Genomic DNA, 25,913 nt, shown 5'->3' on the forward strand with positions numbered 1-25,913 from the left:
CTTTTTTTTTAATTTTTTTAATTTTACAATTTTTCCCCCAATCTAGCTTCCCTCCCTCCACCTCCCACAGAAGGCAGTCTGAGTGTCTTTTCATTGTTTCCATCCTATACATTGATCTCAAAATATATATATATATATATATATATATATATATATTTTTTTTTTTTTACAAGGTAATGGGGTTAAGTGATTTGCCCAAGGCCACACAGCTAGGTAACTATTAAGTGTCTGAGATCGGATTTGAACCCAGGTACTCCTGACTCCAGGGCCGGTGCTCTATCCACCGCGCCACCTCGCTGCCCCAACATTCTTCTTTTTGCAAACTTCTGAGTTCCACTTTTTTCTACTATCCTTTCTTCCCTCTCCCCTCCTCATAGCAATCTAATATAATTTGTATGTATATAATTATGTTTATCAAATTTCCATATTAGTCATATTACAAAAGAATTAGAACTAAAGGGAAAAAATAAGAAAAAAGACATAAAAGAAGTTTTAAAAAGTGAACATAATATGTTTTGCTCCATGGTTTTTCCACTGGATGTGGTTGGCATTTTTCATTACATGTCTTTTAGAATTGTCCTTGATCACTGAACTGTTAAGAGGAGCTGAGTCCCTCATAGTTGATCATCTCACAGTGTTGCTGTTAATGTTTACAATATTCTCCTGGTCCTGCTGACTTCGCCCCCCATCAATTCATCTAAGTTGAAAGTTATATTTGACACTCAAATTTCACTACCTCTTAATCACTCTATTCCCACTTGAAAGCTATAGTTCCTTGTATCAAGTCCAGGTTCTATCCTCACAATTTGATGTGTGCCAAAAGAGAACCTCAAAAACACTGGTGTTAAAGTTTTTCTGAAATAATAAAGTCATATGAATAATCTTTTGTGATTTGTGAACTGAAAAAGTAGAAAGGTCCTCCTAGTTTCTTTTTGATCATACTCTATTAATTGATCAAGTATTAAATTTTATGCTAAAATTACCTCTCATATCTATTAATTTTTTTCTACTTTCCATTCACAAAAATTGTAAAATAAAATAGTAGTAGGAAACAAATTATCTGAACATTTGTTCAAAAGTCTAACTCTAAGTATCTGATCAATTGTTGCTTTTCAACACAGTCTATTTCATTGCTCAGCCAGTATAGCTAGGCATCAGAAAGATGAGTTCATAGAGACTGGATCCAAATTGTGTCCTTTATATGCCATCTTGATTTGCATTAGGCTAAACTCTCTCTCTCTGTGGTTTCCTTGATATGCTGCTACTGATCAACAACCAGGAAGTTTACAAATGCCTTTTATATATGCAAGAATTATCCAGATGTTATTGGCACTGCTGCTGAAAATTCATTGCTATCTGTTCTCAACAGACATGGAAGTTCACTGTTGATACAGACACATGAAGGTTCATTGAATGGGAGGAATAGTAAAAACAGTTATATTTCAATTATATTCATTATATTGGCAGTTACAATGATCATAATAGGATCTGATGTTATATCCTTCAATTAACCAGAGTTGGATATGCCTTATAAACTTAAACTCCACCTTCACTTTAAAAATTATTTTGTCTATTTTTTTTTAAGGTTTTTGCAAGGCAATGGGGTTAAGTGGCTTGCCCAAGGCCACACAACTAGGTAATCATTAAGTGTCTGAGGCCAGATTTGAACTCAGGTACTCCTGACTCCAGGGCCAGTGCTCTATGCACCGCACCACCTAGTCGCCCCTATTTTGTCTATTTTTACATGGCTTTCAATTCTCAATACTGCATTCCCCAGCAAGATTTCCTTTAAAAAGAAAGAAATCTACTTTTAGTTGCACAGTAGAAATACAAACCCCATATTTTACATTTAGAGAGTATTTACTACTAGGTGTTAGGTGCATATTTAAGATAGATTGGCGGCAGCAGCTAGGTGGTGCGGTGGATAGAACACTGGCCCTGGAGTCAGGAGGACCTGAGTTCAAATCCTGTCTCAGACACTTAATGATTACTTGGCTGTGTGGCCTTGGGCAAGCCACTTAACCCCACTGCTTTGCAAAAACCTAAAAAAAAAAAAAAGATAGATTAAACTACTCTCTGTCTCCTAGACTTGGTCTCTCAAAGTCTGGCTGGCTACTTTCCTAACCAGAGTTCTATTCTTCATAACTTTCATCAGCTGGCTCAAGAAAAAATAGGCTCACCTGGAAAATGTAGAGATTCATCTGAAATAATAGAAACAATAATCACTAAAATAGCAGGATAGAAAAGAAATCCCAAGTCATCAATCTTTATGCATAATGACAACAAAATCCAGAGGGTGGGGGGAAAGGAAGATGTAGAAAAGGAAATTTTATTCAAGATAACTTTGGACTATATAAAATATATGGTTGTTCACATACTAGGACATACACGCTTATGAAATATTCTTTTAGAGAAATAAAGAACTAAATAGAGAAAGATTAGCTGTGCATGGTTGGGCTATGACTATATAATAAAAATGACAATATTGCCATATTAATTAACTCATTCCCAAAGAATTATTTTAGAATTAGAAATGCTAATTCATCTGTAGCAACAAAAGGTCAAACATCTCAGGGTAATAATGGAAAATCATGAGAAGAAAAGGCTTTTTATGTACTACATTATAAAACAAACAGTAGAACTATTTAATATGGATTAAAAGAAAAACTTATCATTATAAGAGATTAGCTGTACTAGACTAGGAAGCAACTGAGCATGGTATCATTCCCCAGGATGTCAAAAGCTAGGGTAAATACTCATGTTTTGCAAAAACTGTTGGCAAAATTGGAAGACAGTCTGGCAGAAATAGGCTTACAACCCCAACTTACATCATATACCACAATAAACTCCAAATAAACAACCTAAATATAAAACATTACATAAAAAACAGATTAGAAGAGGAGCAGATAACCTTTCATTGCTAAGAATAAAGAACAATTGACTAAACAAGAGTATTGCATAAAATGAAAACATTTCTGCCTAAACAAAAATCAATACATTTAAAAAGGTTAACAACGAATAGATAAAAAGTCTCAGTAGAAATTTTTATTTGAGAAATTCAACAAGAATTTATTAAGGGCAAGGGGCATCTAGGTGGTGCGGTGGATAGAGCACCGGCCCTGGAGTCAGGAGGATCTGAGTTCAAATCCGGTGTCAGACATTTAATAATTGCCTAGCTGTGTGGCCTTGGGCAAGCCACCTAACCCCATTGCCTTGCAAAAAACCTAAAAAAAAAATAGAAACCTAGAAATGAAAGAGTATTCTAGGGCAGAAGGTAATGCTGCAGAGAGTTCTTATAGTTAAGATATATAATGCATAATATACAAATACATAATACAAATATATTACATACGAATATATAATGGAAATATAGAACATATGATGCAAATATATAGGGTTTACTAAAAGTCTTAGGATACTCTGACTTTTAGGACATTGTATAAAAACAAAAGGATAGTTCTGAAGAAAATAAAGGCAAACTAGCAGCTTATATAAACTACTACAAATCTCTAAGAAGACATACAACTGTTTGCTTCTAGTTAGTGTACTTCTACCATGAAAAGTAAAGAATGTTAGGGCAGCTACAAGCAAAAAAATGCCCTGGCGCAAAGAACACTTCCAGTCAGCTTGTTTGGAATCATAAATTAAAAATGCAACACAAAATACCATTAACTTCTCCACATTTTCGCAAAGCCAGCACCGAGCCACCGTCCCCAGCAAGGTCCGGGCTTCCCATGGGGATGTCCCTTAAAGCTAAAAGGCGGAGAAGCCTACATTCATTGCCGGCTTCAGTGTCCCCGCCTCCGCCCAGGGCGCATGCGCGGCCGGGCATGGGCGCAGAGAGCCGAGGCCCTGCGCAGGAGCGAGAGAGCGGGGCGCTGAGGGAGGGGGCGTGGCGGCACCGGCCGACGCTCGCTCCCTATTGGTCCCCTCGCGTTTTCCCCGCCCACGAGGCTGGGGGGAGGGCGGCGGGGGCGGGCCACGTCGCTGCCGGGCCCGGCACTGGGCCGGGAGCATGGGGCCGGATGGAGGTAAGTGGAGCGACCGGCGCCTGTCCACCCTCCTCCTCCGCCTCCTCCTGCCCTTGGACGTGCCCGCTCGGTCCCCGGAGTTGCGGGGTGGGGGTTGGGAGAGTGGGGGTGCAGGAGGGGCGGACTCGCCCCTGCCTCTGGACCCCCTGGTTGGGCGCCGGGGGGCCGCGCTGGGCGTTTGCACTTCCAACCGGGCGGCCCGCGCGGGGACCTGCAGACGCCCCGCTTGGCCTCGCCTGCCTGGCAGCCGCTCATCCACCTCTGACTTTGCGCCCCAAATGGGGTAAAAATAGATTCCCCGGGTCCGAAGGGGCGCCTCAAAGCGCAGCTTTGCGTCTTCCAGCAAGTCCGCGCCCTTGGCATTGCAAAGGCTTCTGGGTGGGAGGCCCAGCCTTGGTGCAGCAACCTGCTCGGCTGGCCGCGTGCCCCTTTGCACCAGTTCCCCGAAAGAGGGAGGGGAGGAATCAGCATGATTTTTTTTTTCCTATGGTGTGGGGAGAATCACATTTTTAATGAATTTAATGAATTTGATTGCAGAGCCACCCGAGGGATGGCATGTTGATACTCCTTTCCCTTTGCCCCCTTGTGCCATTAGAAGCAACCAGTGGGGGCGGCACCGGCCCTGGAATCAGGAGTCCCTGGGTTCAAATCCGGTCCCAGACACTTAATAATGACCTAGCCGTGTGGCCTTGGACAAGCCACTTAACTCCATTGCTTTGCAAAAACCTACAAAAATAAAAAATAATAAGAAGTAACCAGTGACTACTCCTAGGGTAGCTTAGATTAATGCATCGCCTTAAAGCTCTCTGCCTTGGGAGCATCATTTAATTGGGGCTTTCAAGTTTTGAAATCTTGGTTAGAACAGAAACACCTAAAAAGTAGCCCCGGTAGAGGGGCGGCTAGGTGGCGCAGTGGATAAAGCACCGGCCCTGGAGTCAGGAGTACCTGGGTTCAAATCCGGTCACAGACACCCCGTTTGCCTTGCAAAAACCTAGAAAAAAAAATAGTAGCCGCGGTGGGAAGAGAGCCATTTAGTGGCCCACAACACTAGGAGTGTTGATACTATTGTTAGCCACCTGTGCACCCCTCCACGACCCTCCAATTCTCTGGGCTTCAAGTTACTGGCTTTGTTTTCAAAAATTGCATGTCATAATCTAGTATTCCTTAGTTATGAGAAATGAACAACTCATTTATCAATTGTTAAACATTTTAACAAGTATTTAACAAGGGACTAATAGCATTCATACAGCCTGGACATCTTGTCTTTATTAATATTTTAGAACATCCTGTAGACCATTCTTGAGGAAGTCAATTCAAGCAGTTTATTAAACGTAGCATAGTGCCAACCAGGTACAGCCATGCACTTAATAGTTGCTTATTCCTCCTCTCTTCTATATAACATAGGCCTAATATGTGATAAATGTTTTACAAATATAAGCTCATTTTATCAACAAGGACCCTGGGAGTTAGGTGTTGTTAGGTGAGGAAACTGAAACATGTAGAGGTTAAAAGACTTGCCCAGCATCACACAACTTTTTTTTTTTAAGTTTTTGCAAGGCAGTGGGGTTAAGTGACATGCCCAAGGCCACATAGCTGGGTAACTATTAAGTGTCTGAGGCCAAATTTGAACTCACGGTCTCCTGACTCCAGGGCTGGTGCTCTATCCACTTCACCACCTAGCCACCCCATTCACATAACTTTTTAGGGTTTGAGGTCACCTTTGAACTTTTATCTTCCTGGCTCTAAGTTCAAGGCCCAAATGAGAGAATTGCAATGTATTCTGTCTAATGGCCCCTTTAATTCTCTTAACCCATTTAATTTGTGATTCTGTATTTCTTGGCAAGTTAGATGCATTCTCTTTTAAATTACTGAGTATCCGCAATGCAGAAAATCTAATGGACAGTTTTTCAAATATTTTGATATGTTGCTGTTTATTTTTCTGTTGGACACAAGGATTGGGGTTACTGCTATATTATTTTAGGGAATTGCTATTTAAATGTGTCATAAGGTAATTTTTGAGCAAACAATAATAAATTTTAAAATTAGTGTTCAGAAATCTTGTGAATTCTTCTCAATTCATAGTTCCTGCCCTCTCGTTTACTAGTGATGGTGTATTAGGCAAGTTTAGTCAACTTAATCATTCACTCTGTCTCTGTGTGTGTATGTGTATGTGTGTGTGTGTGTGTGTGTGTGTATGTGTGTGTGTGTGTATATATGTAGGTAATGGTTAAAACCATTACTTTGATGGATATTTACTAGTTGGTTACTAATCCCCACAAATACCTGTGATGCTTCTCTTGAGGAGTTCAGGGTTGTGTCAACTTTCAGATTTTCTGTAATTATCCAGTCACAATTTTTTTTCTTCTTCCTCCAAACTTTAAATATTTCTGAAAATTATTATTATATTTGTGAATGAATAAATGGAAATGCATTTATTTACCCCCTACTTCTTTACCAGCACTTGGGTATACAAATTCAAAAGTGAGACCATTCTTGCTTTCAGCAAACTTACATAACACTATATAGAGGGGAGCACAGTGTTTACGGAAGGAGGTTTTAGTCTTTGGAGTTCTTTTGAGGTTGCAGGGTGGATCTATGTGAAACAAAGATGAGGGACTGATTAGCTGAAGTGCTTAGGTGAGTTAGCACTTATTCACCAATTAGTTCACCAATTCACCATTCAGCATCTCAGCTTTAAAACTGCTTGGATTGACTTCCTCAAGAATGGTCTACAGGGTGTTCTAAAATATTAATAAAGACTAGATGTCCAGGCTGGATGAATGCTATTAGTCCCTTGTTAAATACTTGTTAAAATGTTTAACAATTGATAAATGAGTTGTTCATTTCTCATAACTAAGGAATACTAGATTATGACATGAAATTTTTTATGACTCAGGTTGAGAATATATGACTCACAGAATGGTTGAGTTAATTTGAACAGCTCATCAAAAAAATCAAGTTAGGGAAGTTCAGTGTTTAGAAAGTATAAATGGAATCTCTTTTGGAATAATATTTTTTTAAAAATTGTATTTATTTAAGGCAATGGGGTTAAGAGTGACTTGCCCAAGGTCACACAGCTAGGCATTTATTATTAAGTATCTGAGACTGGATTTGAACTTAGGCCCTCTTGACTCAGGGGCCAGTCCTCTATCCACTGCTCCACCTAACTGCCCTGGAATAATATTTTTTAGGGTAAAAAAAAATCAGAGAAAATTAAAAATATTATTTCTTCAACCAAAAAATATAGTAATAAGATTGCTAATCTGTCCTAGTTCTAAGAAATCTTTATGACAAGGAAGTTTGGTTCAGTTAACAAAAAGAAATAAAATAAGATGATGATTTTAGCTACTGTGTAAAACTCTTTCATCCCATTAATATTTCCTTTTCTAAGAGGTGTGAAATTTACTGGACTTTCAATTCATGTGATGGTTGGCTTTGCACCATACTATACCTTTAAAACATTTCTTTGAATCTTTAGGTTTATGGTACAGTAAAACATTGGATTTTGACTTAATTTAGCATGGTACAGATCTGAAAAGTTTATATACAACATTATAAAAACATTTGCAGAAGATATTAATATTAGAGAGTCTTGAAAGGAATGTTTAACCTATTTAAAAGAACACGATGCTAAAAAATGTAGGAATATTTGCATAAAAATAATATCTGAATTAATGATGTCTATTCCTGTCAGTTAATAAAAGCAGGTCCTAGAAAGTATCAGCTTAACTTCACTGAACCTAATTCATGTCATTTTGTGTCATTCATCTGAAAAATAATACTTCTTAAAAAACCAAACAGGGGTGGCTAGGTGGCGCAGTGGATAAGGCACCGGCCCTGGAGTCAGGAGTACCTGGGTTCAAATTCGGTCTCAGACACTTAATAATGATCTAGCTGTGTGGCCTTGGGCAAGCCACTCAACCCCATTTGCCTTGCAAAAACATAAAAACAAAAAAACAAAAAAACCCAAACAAGCCCTGAACTTATTTAATTGAGCATGAGCTCCATCCCTGTTAACCTAAAGGATAGTTACTGTCATGTATGTATAATTATAACATTCATTTATTTATTGATTATTGTTAAAAAGCTAGGTACTATACTTGTTATCCTCATTTTACAGCTAAGGAAATTGAAGATAAGGCAGGAGAAATGAGTTCCAGGGTTACATATCTAATAAGTTTTGGAATCTAGACTTAAACAATCACCTTTCATCTTTTAAGTCTTATATTGTGTTCACAGCATCATATATTTATGTATGTATGTATGTATATATACATGTTCTTGTATACTCAGAGATTAAGTAATTTATACAAGACTACATGGACAGGATGTCAGAGTTATCACTTGATGTCAGGTCATCCTGGTTCCAGTTGCCAGTTCTCTGTACAGTAGGACATTGCTATCATTATTTGTTGTCATAAGTATAGCTCATAACCCTAAAATAAAATCTTTTATAAAGGGAAAATGAGCAAATATGTATATATTGAAAATAACAAATAGTAGGCTGTGGTGGAGGTTTGAAGGTGATCAAAAAACTGTCATGGTTCCAATCATAAATGATGCCCACTAGTGATCCAGTGGTGTTATTCCCATGGTTCTCAGGGCAGCTTCCACCTCATTTTTGTTTTTTTTGGGGGCAAGACAATAGGGTGAAGTGACCTGCCCAAGGTCACACAGCTAGGTAATTATTAAGTGTATAAGTCGGATTTGAACCCAGGTCCTCCTGACTCCAGGTCCAGTGCTCTATTCACTGCACCATCTAGCTGCCCCCACAGGGCAGCTTCCAGGAAACCAAAGTCTTTGGGGAGTAAGGTTGCAGAGATGAATAGAAAAGTTCAATTACCTAAGTGACATTGAAAGACAGATCAGCTATCCCGAATTGTCAAAAAACTGTAAATGTTCGGTACTGACAATTAGACCATCAAGAGACCAGGTTAACTCTATTATGTTGTCACCAGGAAATTGCACACTGGTGCTTTACCTGGTATTACTGGAGCGACATGGAAGGGGAATGTATCCCAAAAAACCAAGGATTTCTATAGTATCCAGACCATCACCAGAAACCCTGTTTTTTTCTCACATCAGACCATGGGGATGAAACTGGTTCTGGAAAACACAGGCGAGGACGTCTTTGCACAAAATTTTCCTCACTGTTATAAACATTGTGCAAGTCATACCTTCATTCATTTAATGTCATGGTTTCTTTGATTGTTAAGGACAGCAATAGCATATAAGGCAAAATGGGAGGAAACTATATACTACATTTGAGCCTATATGGTAGGCAGCTTAGTGGACAACATTGGATTTGGAGTTAGGAAGAACTGAATTTAAATCCTTCTTTCAGCATTTTCTAGCTGAACAAGTCACTTGATCTCTCTAAACCTCAGTGTCTTTATCTGTAAAATCACAGTAATGATGGCACCTAGCTCCCAGTATTGTTAGGAACATCAAATGACCATGTCAAAGTATTTTGCAAAACAAATGATGATGATGATGATGAAGATGATGATGTAAAGAGGACAGAAGCTGAAATCTGAAGCCCTGATTTTAAATACTGGCCTATTTGCCTTTGACTTTGAGAAAAATTTCTTCACTTCCCTTACCTTGGTTTCCTTATTTGTTAAATTATGTTGGATTTAGATAATCTTTAAGCTCCTTTATGGCTCAAAATCTGAAGCTAGTAATTAACTTCACTATTTAATAATAAATAGCAATTTTTAAAGTCTAAACTAGTTTCAATATTTATGAAGCCATATCTCCCATATGTTTTTTTTAGTCCAGAGGGAATTCTGAATCTAAGCTAGGATAAACACTCATAACTTTATTCATTTTTATTGATCAGTCAGTAAACATTGACTATGCATCAATGTGCCAGGCATGGGGATGCAAAGACTAAAACGAAACAGTTCTTGTTTCCAATGAAGACACATGTATACATACATAGTACATATGTTACAATTTGTTTAATAAGAGGTACTATCAGGGCTGTGTGTGTGTGTGTGTCTTTGTGTATGTAGGTGGTTATTTGAGCTGAACTTTGAAAGGAGCTGGGGATTTTAAGGACCATCATCCTAAGGTCTGCCCTTCCCAGGAGGGAAGCAAGGATGCTTTTGCCCTTTTCATTTTTCCTTTGGGTGAGTTTCAGAATACTACCAGTCCTCTGCTGCTGCTTCCTCCAGGTATTACGATCTCCTCTACCTTACTGCTTTGCAGACTTGCACTGTTATCTGACCTACTGACTTAGCCTAAGACCCTTTGCCCAGTGTTACCCCCTCTGAACCTTTAGAACTCCTGGGTCTTTACTGCTGCCCCCAAACTGAACTTTGTCTGGCAAGTTTTTGTTTTTTTTTTTTTTTTAAGAGCACAGGCTGTCTTGCTTCTTCTATTTTCATACTCACTACTTAGTACAGTACTTAGCACATAAGTGTTTATCACTACTTATTGGTTCTTTCAGGAGGTAGAGAGGTGAAGTAGTGCATGGGAGACAGCTTGTGCAAAACTGAATAGATGGACTGTCATGTGAGCAGCATAGAGAGGGCACTTTGACTGAACTGTTGAGCCTGAAAAGTGTATGACTTCAGGAGAAGGCTGCAAAAGTAGACCACATAAAGCTTACAAATGCCTTCAGATCCTTAAACAGAGGAGTAGTATTAGGGACCCATTGGAATTTATTGAGGAAGTGATATCACTTTGGCAGCCCAGTAGAGAATGGATTTGAGAGGGGAGAGACTCAATATGTTCCCCTCTGCTAACCATTGGACACATGACTAAGTGCTGAATACATAAATTAGTTTTAGTTCTTTTCCTTCCTTATTGATGTGTCTCCTTTACCAAAATTTTCTATTTACAAGATTTGATTACAGTTCTAATGCTTTAAGTAAAATTTCAGCAAGCGTTATCGATTTAAGTTGATGTGATAATTCACTCAGAACTCAGTTCTTATTATTTATCATTCACTGTGTCAAGGGCTGGAGGAGATAGAAAGAGAAGGTTGATTAGTTTCTTGGAAAAATGCAAGGGCAAGTCATTTGAAGTCCTTAGACCTCAGTTTCTTTATCTATAAAATGATAAAATTGAATTATATGAGGTATGTCCAAAAAAAAAATGCAGCCTTGCTGCATTTTGTTGTTGTTGTGCTCCTTGTGCTCATTGGTAGTGTGAGTTGCATTGTATTCATCAATGGACAGTGAATTCTGTATTCAGCCCTTGACAGGTTTTTGTTCAGTCTTGTAGAAGAGCTAAAAGATTGAATACCCCTGAACTAGATGGTCTCTGATATCCTTTCTTATTCTCTCTCCATTGTCTAATGATCCTAAGTCTGGAGATGAGAATACTGAGGTGGTGGTAATATGCTGCGATGGGCAACAAATGCAGGTGTTGTCCTTTATGGAACATCTTCCTTTTTATTTTGGGGGTGTTTGGAAAGGGGAGCATGCAGTTACTATTTCACTGTATATATAGAGTGCTTGATGTATGTGATAGTGAGATGGTTGGAAGTCATCTTCTAGTATTTAGTATTCTAAGTACAGAAGTATGAAAAAAAGGTACATTGTGATTGGTGCGTGGAACTTGTATGTGCATACGTGTAGACAGTTAATTGTGCATTTTCTGAATGGTTGCAGGTTTTGAGAGTCTGAGAACTTGAGTCTTTGCTAGTTCATGTTAAAAATTGGCACAAGAGCAAAGAAAGTGAGTATGGGTAAACATGGATGTATGGCTTGGAGGAGGGAGCCTGAAGAGTAGGCGAGTGCTTTGTCTTAGAGCCCTCCCTGAGTCCTCTGCCCTGAGGGAAGAGGCTGAAAGTGGCCAAAAGGAACTGACCTTCATCTTTTTTTATCTGGGAGGAGGTGGGTAAGAGAGGAGATTTCAGCCCAAGGAAGATCCTACAATGGAAAAAACTTTTAAATTGATGCCTCCCCCTTGAATGGATAGATTTCAGCAAGAAAGGAGAAAAGAGTAAATGAACAGAGGGGTCTTTGGTGCAACATACTTCTTTTGAGAGGAGAGAGTAGGCCAGTGGGAAGACATTTGACAAAATTCTTGGACAACCTACCAGAGCCCTTCCCCATGACAATCAGCAAGCATTTATTAAGTGCTAGGCTCTTGGGATCTAGAGAGAAATGTGAATAGTGATTGTCATCAAGGAGTTTAAATTCTTTTGGAGGAAACAAAATCACTCATACACACATATACATATATATATATACACACACATATAATATATATAGTTTCTGGCAAGTATACTGGAGTGGTTTGCTACTTGTTTCTCTAGTGGATTAAGGCAAAATGATTTGGCCAGGGTCATATGGTTAGTGAGTATCTATGATCATATTTGAACTCAGGTCTTCCTGATTCCAGGCACAATGCTCTTATCATTGAGCCACCTAGTTGACTTCACATACATGTATAGGTGCATACAAAATACATGATCTTGGTCAAGTCACTTATCTTTCTGGGACTTATTTTTCTGGTTCTTAAAAATGAGAATGTTTGGGACTAGATAACCTCTGAGCTTTATTCCAATTTCTCCTCTATCCCATTCAACCAATACTTACTGAACTGTAAGGTACTGGGTGTAGAGACAAAAATGAAGCGGCTTTTTCCTTCAGAGAGTTAATAGTTTTCTTGCATTCCTGTAAACAAGACCATTGTAGTTGTTCATCACCAAGCGTTGCTTTTAGGGTGTACAATGTTCTGGTTTGGCTCATTTCATTTTTCGGTGATCTCTATAGGATATAGACCATCTAAGGAGTGGTACTTCCACTCCTTTAAGGAGATGCAATACTTAACATTTTCTGCCTAAATGATGCATTTCTATAGTCCTGTAATATTTAAAAAGCACCTCCCCCACTACAACTCTGTCAAAACTGATGGTATAAGTTTTTAAGTCATGGCCGCAAAGTTACAACTGGCATTTGAGCCCATGTTTCATCAGATTAATTTTCTTTGAATGTTTGTCATCTCTTTAGAAGACAAATGGTCCAATTCCTAGAAAGAATACTGCTTTGCCTTTGGAAATTAAAAAAAAAAAGTAAAAATATTTTTCTCTTCATTCCACCCTCACCTATTAGGGAAAAATAAACAAACAAAACCTTCAAGTATATATATATATATATAAAATTAAGTAAAACAAATTCCCACATTGACCATGTCCAAAATATGTCTCATTTCATCTTGAATCTTTTACCTTTTTGTCCAGAGGTGGATAGCATTCTTCATCATTTGTACTCTGAAATAGTTGTTGGTCATTATTATTTTGTCTTTCCAAATTATTTTTCTTTACTTACTGTACATATTCTCTTAATTCTTCTGCTCACTTCTTTCTTCAACAGTTCATATATGTCTTCTCAGGTTTCTGTGAAACTCATTTTGTCATTTCTTATGGCACAATAGTATTATATTCATATGTCATAATTTACTAAACTATTTGCCATTTGATTTCTGTTTCTTTCCTTAGAGAGTGTCAGGCCTGTGAATGGACCCTATGGGCTGAGAGGTAAAGAAAAGATAACTGCCCCTTGTTGGGAAGATTTTCTTTTTTTTTTAAAAGATGTCCAGAGAAGGGAACAAATGATTTAAGTGCTTAGGATCATAGAACTAGAACTGAAACAGGCCTTTAGAGATCTAGTTCAATTTCCTCAGTTTACAAATGAAGAAACTAAAATCCATAGAGGAAGTAATTTACTTAGGATCATATATACAGAATAATTAATAGAGCTAGGATTCAGAGTCAGGCCCTTTGATATCAAATCTAGTGGTTCCTCAACCCTCCTCCCTCCCTCCCCCCCCCCCGGTGGGTGGTTGGAAAGTCCCTGGGTGCTGTGAAAATGGGAAAATAGAAGGAGAGGCAGTCATTATGCAAGTGTAAGTGAGTAAATGGGGACTAACTTGGGGGCTTAAGTCAAATTTGGAAATTTACCTAAGTTCAAACAGATAATGGAGGATGAAGATTTGGGTTCCTGTGGTAATTGATTTGGCTGACAAAAAAGTGTGCAGGTGATCAGTAGAATCATCTGGAGCAAACAATGATAAAAAATTGTTAGGTATGGATTTTGTCAAGTACCATCCCTTGAATTATGGGCATCACTGAGCTTTCCTTAGGGTTTATTATGTTCACCAGAACAAGTTGGGGTAGATGAGGGGAAGCAGATAAGCTAGCTACTACCATTTTTGTGTTTGTAAAAAGGAATAATGGCATATGTATCTGTCTGTATGCATATATGTACAAATATACACATACCCAACAAAGTTATAAACCCCAATTTAAAAACTTCCTGACTTAGAGGGAGAGCTTTGGCATTGTTGGATAGATCCTGGATAAGATTTATGAGAAGAAAAGGACAAAAATTGCTTAGGTTAATAAGGTGTTTATGGATTAAGTTCTGTTTAGTTGGAAGTATAGAGTATTTATATTGCTTTGGAGCTGTTAGCTTCATGTAGCAAGTGGTACTTGAAAGGAGTCCTAAAAGAAGCCATTCAAAGAAGTGATGGTGAAGAGAGTTGCAGTTCCCTGGCTTGCAAAAGTAGAGATAATAGCTATAATGAGAGATTAGGAGCCATAAGAAGGTTAATTTGAAAAGAGGAACGCAAAACAAGTCTCAAAAGATAGTTTGGGGGCCACATTATGAAGGACTTTGAATACCAAATAGAGGCATTGTTATTTAATCCTTCACTTATAATTAAGGATTTTTAATGTGTTTTTCCTTTTAAAAAGAGGACTAGACAGAGAAGATGAATATATATTCCTGATGTATGCATTTTTCTCACTTTTATTTCTAAGGGATGATTTGTTTGGTACCATGAAATTTTACCTTAAAGCTTTCTGATACTATATCTTACACTCTTTCCAAATTTCTCCTCTGAAAATGAAGTTAGGCCTACATTTTGAGAAAGTGACTTTGGTAGCTGAGGGAAAAGTAGATTGCAGGGGGAGAGATTTGAGGCAGAGACCAATTAGAAGGCTCTTACAGAAGTATAGGTGACAGTTGATAAGGTACTGAAGTAAAGTAGTGAGAAAGGAACATTCACATAAGGGAAATGTTGTGAACATAACAGTTGGATTTTGGTTACTCATGGGTGGTGTGGACTTAGGGAAAGTGAGGAGTCAAATATGATAAGCCATGGTTGTGAACCTGGCTGACTGAGCGAATGATAACACCTTTGAAAGTAATGTGGAAGTTTGAAAGAAGAATGGGATTTGAGGGAAAATTAACATAATGGAATATATTTTTTTTTTTGTTGCAAACTTAGTACTTCTCTGTTCTATTTACATTCCAGCCATTATTCTTAACTCTGGTTCTATTAGAACCTTGACCTGCCCAGAGAATCACCACAGCCTATGAAGGTGAACTTGCTCAGAACCTCTGTGCCATTTTGTGGCTCTCATTTTCAAACCATGTTTCTGTGCATAATCTCATATCTCTTCTAACTTCCCTTATGTACATTTTCCTGATTAGAATATAAACTTCTTGAGGCTAGGGACTGTCTTACTTTTATTTGTTTCCCCAATTCGCTGATTATGTGTCAAATAAATTGTCTATTTGTTATGTGGTGATTCATATTTCCTGGTCACAGTTCTCCAAGGATGCTTGCTGCAAGTACCAGTTGATCTGGGTGCAGGGGATCACTATTCTTCAAGTTGGTAATTTTCCTAAGGATCCCTTTCCAGTTATTTCAGGGTTCCCAGATTTATGGTTATGTTAGAACTACCTTGAGGGGAGCAGCTAGGTGGAGCAGTGGATAGAGCATATTCTATGTAAGCAATATGACATCCTAAAATAAACACTGTGTTCATAAAGCACTGTTTAAAAAAAATACCCATACTTGAGACTGAGTATATAGTTGATGACAGGCAAATTGCTTTCTGTGGGGGTGGGGGTGGGAGGAGGAAAGTAAGATTGGGGGAAAATTGTAAAACTCAAAATAAATAAAATCTTTAATTAAAAAAAATAGAATGAACTTTGAGAAGAGTTAGGGACTGTTGTATGGGGGAATTACTGTAAATCTTCATCACCTGGTGCCCTTGAGCACCAGAACATTGTTTTACTAAGTGCTGTGGAAGTAGAAGTGGAAGTGGAAGTGGATTAGGGACTGGAGAGAATATTTAAGAACTTGTATTTTGGTAAATAAACGGAGACCTTGGTGTAGAAAGGGAGAACTTGTTTTCCTTGTCTCTGGCCCCTTCAACACTCACCCGGGGAAAGTTAAGGGAGTCTGGAGAGGGACTCAGCAGTGTTCAACATGCTGAATGAAGATAAAATCTTTGGCTTATTTTTTTTTTAGGAGGGACACAGATCTAAAGAACAAATGGAAATTCAAAGTAATCTCTTTTGCCTTTTTAAAAAAAATTGCCTTATTGTCATAACTCTAGTGATCCCAGCATAATGTAGTGTAAAGAATACTGTACTTGAAAGAAAGGAGTAGCTGTGTGATATTAGACATCTAACATCTCTGAGTTTTGTTTTCTTCATTTAAGATGTTGGCTTCCACTTCACGGGAGCAGATGGGTGGTGCAGTATATAGAGCGCTGGCTCTGAAGTTGGTAGTACCTGAGTTCAGATCTGACCCTAGACACTTGATTGTTACTAGTTGTGTGACTGTAGTCACTTAACCCTGATTGCCTTCTATCCAGAGCCCTTTCCAGTTGTCCTGATCCATATCTGGTCACTGGATCCAGATGGCTCTGATGCTAGTGACCTAGCACAGCCTCACCCCCCGCCCCCATGTAAATACAATTCATGTACTTGTCTTGGCATCACTTCCCTGATGTTCTGGTCTTTGAGAATGAAGAACAAACATCATCATCACCCACTTCTCAAAGTTCCATGCTGTTTGAATGCCAAAAATACACTTACCAAAAGAATATTTTATAGAGAACTCACACAGGGCAAACTGTATATAAAAAGCAACATAGGGACAGCTTCTAGGTCTCTCTAAAGATTGATTTGGTTTGGGGGCAGCAAGGTGGCACAATGAATAGAGCCCCAGGAGTCAGGAGGACCTTAGTTCAAATCTGACCTCAGACACTTGATAATTACCTAGCTGTGTGGCCTTGGACAAAAGGCCTTTTGCCTTACAAAAACCTAAAAAAAAAAAAACCCTAAAAGGAAAAGAACAAGATTGGTTCGCTTTTTGTCCTTATAGTGTGTCTGACTATGACTGATGAGAGTAGTATGAGCTCAGAATGCTCTGCCACAGTTTGGGCACAAATAGTTCATGTGAACACCTGGGATGGGTACTCTAAACTTACATATGTCACATTTCCTCTGAGTTGCTTCAATTCTGCCTTCCTCACTGATGAGGGCACTCCATGCTGGGTGGTCCTGTGTGTCTCCCATGCTGAACAATCAATTCTAAAGTTCTTCAGAGAGACTTTCAGGGTGTCCCAATATCACTTCTTCTGACCCCCCTTGTGAGCACTTGCCCTGTATGAGTTCTCCATAAAATAGTTTTTTGGGCAAGTGTACGTCTGGCATTCTCAAACCATATCCAGCCCACCGTAGTTGCATTCTGTAGTGTTGGAATGCCTGGCAGTTTAGCTCGAGAAGGACCTCAGTGTCTGGTATCTTCTCCTGCCAGGTGATCTTCAGAACCTTCCTAAGGCAATTTAAATGGAAGTGATTCAGTTTGCTGACATGGCATTGGTAGGCTGTCCAGGCTTCACAGGCATATAGCAATGAGGTGAGCACAATGGCTCTATAGACCTTTGGTTTGATAGTTTAATATCTTTTCTTTCCCACCTTACTTTCGGATCCTCCCAAATACTGAACTAGTTCTGGCAGTGCATGTGTCCATCTCATTGTCAATGTGTACTTCCCTGGAAAGGCCACTGCCATGGTAAGTGAACCAGTCCACAGTTCTCAAAACTTTTCCATTTGCTGTAATCAGTGGTTCCACCTATGAATGGAGTGGTGCTGGCTGATGGAGCCACCTGTGTTTTCTTGGTGTTAATCGTTAGATCAAATTTAACACAAGCGGCAGAGAATTGACCCATACATTGTTGCATCTCAGCTTCAGAGGCTGCACAGTCATCTCCAAACAGAAGATCATGCACCAACGCTCCCTCCACTTTAGTCTTGGCTTGTAGCTTTTCAAGTTGAATTTGCCGACAGTGCGGTAGCTGACCTTGAGGCCATGTTCATCCTCAGTGAAGGTGTTTGATAACATGATTGAAAACATCATGCTAACAAATATGGGAGCAAAGATACATCCTTGTTTTACTCCACTGGGAAATCTCGAGAACATCTTCCACTGTCCAGAACCTGGGCATGCTTGCTGTCAGGAAACATATTCAATATTGATGAACTTCTCCAGACAACCAAATTTTGGCATAATTTTCCACAAATTTTCATGATCAATGAGGGTACTGTGCTCTATGAGCAAGACAGAATGGAGTATAAGTTTGGGGAAATCATCCTAGGTGTTCACATGCCCTTTTTGTGCCCTACTTTTGGTAGTGCATTCTGAGCTTGTATTGGTCTGATCAGCCATAGTCAGACACATTGTAACTTGTCTCTTAACAGTGACACTAACATTTTGGTTGTTTTTGATAATGACAGACAAGAACTGTACAGTGAAAATCCTCTGAAATAATGTGTTTGAAAGCACTTTGTAAGTAATTTTCTAGGGAAATGTTATTTATATTCAGAGATTGGTGATTTTATCATGGTGGGTAGTCCATTCTTCCACTGTTGCAGATGATAGCCTCTTCTCTCTTTCTTAGCTTGTTGCAAAGCGTTTTCCATATGTACTCTTATTTGACACTGTAATCCCCTTGTCATAGATGAATGAACTCAGAATGAATGGTAGTTCAGACAGAGTAGCTGAATTGCCTCTGATCACATGGATAATAAATGCCTGAATTGGAACTTGAATTGTAATCCTAATCTACCAAACTCTGGGTCTAGCATTGTGTGCACTATGTCTCATGATTTACTAATTCTGCTGAGTTCCCTGGAAGTTGGGAGGGGGAAGGGGAAAGCAAGGAGTGTCTTGTTGGTTTGTTTTTGCAGGTGAGCAGCTAATAACTGTCAAGTGTCCGAGGCTGGACTTGAACTCAGGGCCAGTGCTTTATCTACTGCACCACCCAGCTGCCCCAGACTATTAGTGTTCTAGAGTTGCTTTGGTAGAAAAGTCATCACCCTTGGCGACTAGCCTCTTTGAATTGTGCCTTGTACATAGTAAGTTTTATGATAAATTTTTGAATTTAATTTGTTTGAATTGCACCAAGCTATACATGTACATTCTGTCATTAGACTCATATGTGAAGCTTTCCTTTCTTATTAAGACCTGTTATTTATGATAGAGGAGTTGTTATTCAGTGTGTTAACTGTCCTCTCAACTTGTGTCAACTCCAAAACTAATTTGCCCTTTATGGCTGAATCCAATTGTAAAAACATTACATGAGCCAAGCATAAATCCTTGGAACACTCTAGTCACCCTACTAGTGACCTCTTTCCCATTTGACATTGAAACATCAATTTTAGAGTATGACTATTCAACCAGTTCAGGTGATTCTATGCTGCCCACATACTTCCATCTTTTTCTCAGAAATACTATTGGATATGTGAAATGCTATCAAGTATGTGGCTAAAATGTAGCCAGATTGTATCTCCAACACTCCTCTGATTTACTAACTTAATAACCCTGTCAAAAATGCAAGTCAATTTTATACTCAATGAAATCATGCCATCTCTGTTTGACTATTAGCTTTCTTTTCTAGATGTTCACAAGTTATTTCTTTTGTAATATGTTATATAATTTTTATAGAAATTGAAGTCAAGTACACTGACCTGAAGTTTGCAAACTATTCTTTTTCCTTTGAGGAAGATGTATAATTATCTCTGTTATGACTGGTCAGGGTAAAAAAAAATGCTCTTTACATAGAAAACATAGAAAGGTAATACAGAATATTTGGTGTTCTTGGATATGATATAGTACATTAGGAGGGTAGCTGTCATAAGAGCTGCCAGTTGAATATTAAAAACCAAGCAAATCATAATATAACAAAATAATTAAGTCTCATTTTTATCTTTCTTCCACCACATTCCTACTGCTCCCAGCTAAATATTATGTAGGAGCAATATGCAATCTAAATTTGAATTTTTGAAAGGCACATTTTTTATAATTTCACCAAAATGAAAAATTGTGTATTAGAGTAAAATGTGAAATAAAACAGAGATTAGGAGTGTTTAAACTACTTAAGAAGATATTTATTAGTAATTGAATTTTAGTTAATTTAGTCACTAGAAAATAATAGACCTGCTTATTTCTTGTCTTTTTCCTCTTAAAGATAGGATATTTTTTAATGTTAGTTAAAAAAAGTTGTTTCAAACTCTCCCTTCTAATTCCCTTCAAACTCACCCAGCTGAAAAGACAGATGGTATTATACATGCGAAATCATGTAAAACATAGTTCCATATTACAAAAAAAAAGCAAACCCAGGAGAGAAAACTATACTTCAGTTTGCACTCAGAGTTTATCAGTTCTCTCTGTGGAGTTAGATAGCATTTTTCATCTTGAGTCCTTTGTAATTATCTTGAATCATTGTATTAATCAGAGTAGCTAAGTCTTTCATAGTTGACCATTACAATAGTGCTGTTACTGTGCATAGTAGTCTCTTGATTCTGTTCATTTCCCTTTGTATCAGTTCATATAGGTCTTCTGTTGCTTTTCCTAAATTATCCTCATTATTTCTTTGTTTCGTTTCATTTCGTTTCGTTTCGTTTTGTTTCATTTCACAAGGCAATGGGGTTAAGTGGCTTGCTCAAGGCCACACAGCTAGTTAATTATTAAGTGTCTGAGGCCAGATTTGAACCCAGGTACTCCTGACTCCAGAGCTGGTGCTCTATCCACTGCACCACCTAGCCTCCCCCCTCATTATTTCTTATAGCAAAATTCATCACAATGTGTTCAACCATTCCCCAATTGATGGGCATTCCCTCGATTTCCAAATCCTTGCCTGTGTAAAAGGAGTTACTATAAATATTTTTGTACATGAAAGATCCTTTTCTTTTTATCAATTTACCTCAGTTCCCTTATATTCTTGAGATAAAAAGGTCTTTATTAAGAGAGACTTGCTGTAAAAACTTTAATTATTACTTCATTGTCTATGATTTCTTTTATCACAATGTAGTTTCCCTGGTTATTTCTTTGAATTGTCTATTTTTACTTTTGCTTTGTTTGAGATCATGATTGCTACTTCAGCTGAAGTATTCCAGTGTGTGTGTTTTAAGAGTGACTCTTGTAAACATCATATTGTTGGATTCTGGTTTCTAATCCATTCTGCTCTCTGCTTCTTTTGTTGCTGAACTTATCTACTCATCCATAACTGTGGGTACTCTTTCCCTAATGCATGTTAGAGTCTCTACTGAATAGTTAAGCTTTCTGTTTCCTTTTAGAGGTAAGATTAAATGAATATGGAAACTTGGAGCACCTAGAGCTCACCTGAAAAAGAGGGATACTGGAGGGATACTGGTGGGAAATCTAGCCTCAGACTCTTCTAAGTGACTAATCTCCAACTCAGTTTCCCTAATGGTCAAATGGTGATAACACCCACTTCCTAGGTTTATTGTGAAGATCAGATGACATACTGTTTGTAAAGTTTTTAGCACATTGCCTGGCCCATAGTAGGTGCTTTATAAATGTAGGCTCTTATTCCTCTTGCTTTTTTAGCACAGTGGCACTTGTTTCCTTCCTTTTTTTCAGAGGGGGGTTGTGTGTGTGACTGTGAGCATGAGTGTGTGTGTGTGTGTGTGTGTGTGTGTATAACTTTGCACATGCTGTAGAAACTTTGAAGATTGTATATTTGTTTTTTCACATTTTTGTTATTATTAGATTTATTTTGTCTTGGGAACACTGTTAATTATCAAAGTGGGAAAATCAGACTGGAATTTGAGGATTCAGTCAACTTGAAAAGGAAAATCAGATGCTTCTACCTTATCTACTTTTTGTGGAAATTTAAAAGTTTTTGTCTTTTATATTTTATTGGGTCTTTTTTTATATGTTGTTCCTTTTGATTTCAGTGTTTCTCTTTTAATATTATTTAGTATCATAGAATTACTGCAATTCATTAATCACAGCACTAGAATAATTAAGAGGTTAATAAGATGAGGCATTCAGTTCTATTGTGCCATTCAGACACTCTAACATGCATTTTTTTCAAGAGTTTATGTGTCTTCTGAACGAATTGCTTTATTAATGTGGGGTTGTGAGCTTTGAATTAATTTGCTTTGAATTCTATTTTTACTATTAATAAGTTTTCTCTTATCTTTTGCAGGTTCTTTTTTCTATATTGTACAATAAGCAAAAATGTCAGAGGATATAAGGAAAAGATTTGAATTTCCTAATTCCCTTATCCAATCACAGGTAATTTATCTTGTTGCAACCTGTAAATTTCTTTCTTTCTTTTTTTTAATAAATGTTTTTTATTTTATTTTTTCAATTTACATGCAAAGATAGTTTTCAACATTCATGTTTTTGTAACATTTAGAATTCCACATTTTTCTACCTCCCTCCTTTACTTCTTCTCTTCCTGCAGCAGTGAGTAATGTGATATAATAGGTTAACACATAAATTATACAATTCATATTTAATATATTTCCATATTAGTCATATGTTGTGAAAGAAGAATCAGAACTAAAGGGGGAAAAAGCCCCGAGAAAGAAAAAAATAACTGTGAAGCAAGTTTTAAAAGTGAAAAATGTATGCTTTAGTCTGCATTCAGATTTCAGTTTTTTTTTCTGGATGTGGATGGCATTTTCCATCACAAGTTTTTTAGAATTGATCACTAAACTATTGAGAAGAACTAAGTCTATCTTAGTTGATCATGTAATGTTGTTACAACTTGTAAATTTCTTCATAGTATTAATACTTTTGAATTTTAAATGTTGCCTTGTGTATAAACATTTCCTTAAAAAAATAATAAAAAGGCAAAACCAAAAGTCCTGAGATGATCCATTAGAAATATACTATTTTATATTATCTTAATGTCTTATTATAATTATCTTAAAATTTCCTTGAATTTTCATATTACATCCCAATTCCCTTCTTAGCACATCAGAACCTTAATTAATTTATGATTAGCTTCTTGAAATAAGCATTTTTTCACATTTCCATCCTTCATAAATAATAAGAAAGTTAACTATTTATTGGTGACTTTTTCTTTTTTTTTAAAAAAAAAAGCAGCTTCAGTGATATACCCAGGTCTGAGTTCAGATTTTTCTTAATGTCTTATATTATACGTTTGTGGTATTTTACAAAAAGAATTAATTTTCAAAATGATGCTTTTGCAATCATGTGTTGTCTTTTGTTGGTCCTGGGTCAGTACCCTTTGCCATACTTTTGTTAATAGGAGGTTTCATTCCATTGGCACATTGACACTACTTGTTCTGTCACTGGAGTTTTTTGTTTCTAAATATTTTATTTATTTACTTTTCCAATTACATGCAAAGAAAGTTTTCAACAATCATTTTTTTTTGTAAGGTTTTGAGTTTCACATTTCTCCCCCTTCCCTCTCCTGTTCCTCTGACAGAAAGCAGTCTAATATAGGTTATTCATGTATAATAATGCTAAATTGGAGTTCTTTCTGATAGAGATGCAACTACACATCTCCCTACTCTACTGCCTCTATAATAAACACACAGTCCTTTTCAGATTTTTCTAAAGATTTTTGTTTTTAGTTACCATAAGTGAATGAATATATTTAAAATAATTAAACGTGAAAGAAGTATAAAAAAATCTTTAAGGCCTGTGTAGGTCCAACTCCTCTTATAGTAATCTAAATAGTACCTAGATCCTTTTCATTGACCCATATCTTTGTTTCTACTTAGGAGCCAGCAGGCTTCTTCTTCTTCTTCTTTTTTTTTTTAAAGTTAAGTGGCTTGCCCAAGGCCACACAGCTAAGTAATTATTAAGTATCTGAGGCTGGATTTGAACTCAGGTACTCCTGACTCCAGGGCTGGTGCTCTATCCACTGCACCACCTAGCCGCCCCAAAGCCAGATTTCTTGAAAAGGAATCAAAAATATAAGGAGAGAAAAACTTTATGGGTCCATTTCTTATTGCAATTAAGTAATGTTTTGTCTCAGATTGGTTGACTAGATTATTTCTTGTTTTTTTTGCTTTGTATTATTTTGCTGCTGTTCATATACTTTTTTACTATTTTGGTAATAGTACAACTGTAAAGCTTTTATTCTTTTTTATTTATTTTGTCTTTCATTGTTATTTGCTCATGTTCTGTGCTCCTCTACTTTGCTGATGTAGTTGAGATGATGCTATCCTTCTACCCTTCCTTTCTGATTCATAGTTCCCTGGTCCAGATCACTATTTCACGAGGACCCAGGCCATGCTTACTTCATTCTGCATGCTACTCCTCACTCTCCTCCTATTCTCTCCTATCCTACCCTCTACTTTCCAGCTCCCTTCTTTCCTCATTAGCATATAAGATCCTTTAGGATAGATACTGTCCTTTGGATCACAGCACCTAGTTCATGGTAAGTGTTTAACAAGTCTGTCCCTCCCTTTCTTCTCAACACCTCCCCGTCCCTCTTGATAGTAATCCTTTTACATATTTCTCATAATGTTTTATCTGGACTTCTTTTCACTTATCAAATTCTGCCTTTTATCATAATTATCATAGATGCCTTTTCCTATCCTCCTTCCTCCCAAATAGATTCTATTTTTGAAGAGATGTGTGATTTTTCACCTTTGTCTCCCCAATAATTATCATGGTATCTTGCAGGATGATAGGCACAGTCTTTATTGTAATAAATTGACTTTCCAATTCAAGTATATATTGACTAAAGATAATAAAGAACTGATAACATTTACGGACAGTTTAGCAAGGACAGAATAAAATGAAAAGGCGTAAAACAGTACTATATCATGACAACTTTTAGTGAATCTTAAGGGAGAACATATTTGGCAACAAGATGGATCAATTTTTACAGTGTTCTTTGTAACCCTAATGATAATACAAGTACTTTTGCTTTACATTGATTAGATGATTAAACCTCACAGCAATACAGTGAGGTGGGTACTGTGGAAAGTATTATGCCCATTTTATAGTTAAAGAGACTGAAGTTCAGAGAGGTTAAATTACTAGTTTATAAAGATAAAGACTTGTTTATAAACATAAAACTGGTCTTCAACATGTCAAGTGCCATTTGAAATTTGATTCTGTGTTCAGTTCTCCACTATACCTATTGATATCTTTGAGGTAAGGACACTTGGAAAGAAACTGTTAAATAGATTCATTCATTTGTTTTCTAGGCTGTAGGTCATCTTATTGCTGCAGTACTGAAGGAAAATAGTTTGTCGGAAAAGATCAACCAATCTACAAACCAGGTCTGTGAACTTTTAATTTGTATTTAAATTCTTTTATTGGTCTCTAAGGTTCTGCTATGTCCCTTGCTGTTTATGGTGTGGTAAATGTGATTCAGTAAAGATTAGCTCATTGCTTGGAGTTCTTCAGCTTTTGTTTTGGGACGGTAGGGCCATGAGTATGACCATGCTCAAAAATTGATAGGATGACGGTGCTAATGGAAAATCTCTGTGGAGGTTTGCCTCAGAAAATATAATCCAAAAATCATTTATTAAGTGCTTGTTACATGCTAGGTTTAGGGATTATACAAAACTGCCCTCACAGAACTTTGATTTGACTCAGAGGGAAGAGGTGGTGATGGTGATGAATAAAGCATATAAATAGCTAAGTATAAATAGGATTATTTTAAGGGAAGGGTGTCAAGAAAGGCTTACCATCAGAGGTGGTCCACCAATTGAGCATTTAAGGAAGAAGCTAGGGACTTTAAGGGATGGAGATAGAGGTGACTGGAGGGTGTTGTTAAGGAAAAAGAAACATTGCATTTCCGGGATGGAGGACAGT

The 25,913-nt window shown here is 37.4% G+C and overlaps 2 protein-coding genes across 5 annotated transcripts in view; one reads left to right on the forward strand and one right to left on the reverse strand.

The window, feature by feature from the left end:
• MLLT3 (MLLT3 super elongation complex subunit) overlaps positions 1–13,308 on the reverse strand; it is a 363,248-nt gene extending 349,940 nt beyond the window's left edge. Inside the window, exons 1-2 of one of the 3 annotated variants that reach the window (XM_074208795.1) lie at positions 13,219–13,308; positions 12,587–12,664 (exon numbers count right to left, since the gene is read on the reverse strand). Coding sequence is in view for 1 of the 3 variants with exons in the window: in XM_074208790.1 (XP_074064891.1) it covers positions 3,667–3,669 (3 nt within the window). In the remaining 2 variants the exon portion in view is untranslated. Of the gene's footprint in view, positions 1–3,666; positions 3,756–6,314; positions 6,393–12,586; positions 12,665–13,218 lie in introns of those variants that run through there. The other 2 variants (XM_074208796.1, XM_074208790.1) reach the window with 2 other exon arrangements.
• The window catches only part of FOCAD (focadhesin), a 362,553-nt gene continuing 340,631 nt past the window's right edge, over positions 3,992–25,913 (forward strand). For both annotated transcript variants that reach the window (XR_012472869.1, XM_074208785.1), the window contains exons 1-3: positions 3,992–4,031; positions 22,309–22,397; positions 25,301–25,375. Coding sequence is in view for 1 of the 2 variants with exons in the window: in XM_074208785.1 (XP_074064886.1) it covers positions 22,341–22,397; positions 25,301–25,375 (132 nt within the window). In the remaining variant the exon portion in view is untranslated. The remainder of the gene's footprint in view (positions 4,032–22,308; positions 22,398–25,300; positions 25,376–25,913) is intronic.

Source organism: Macrotis lagotis, chromosome X (genome assembly GCF_037893015.1).
Source record: "Macrotis lagotis isolate mMagLag1 chromosome X, bilby.v1.9.chrom.fasta, whole genome shotgun sequence".
NCBI classification, from domain to species: domain Eukaryota; kingdom Metazoa; phylum Chordata; class Mammalia; order Peramelemorphia; family Peramelidae; genus Macrotis; species Macrotis lagotis.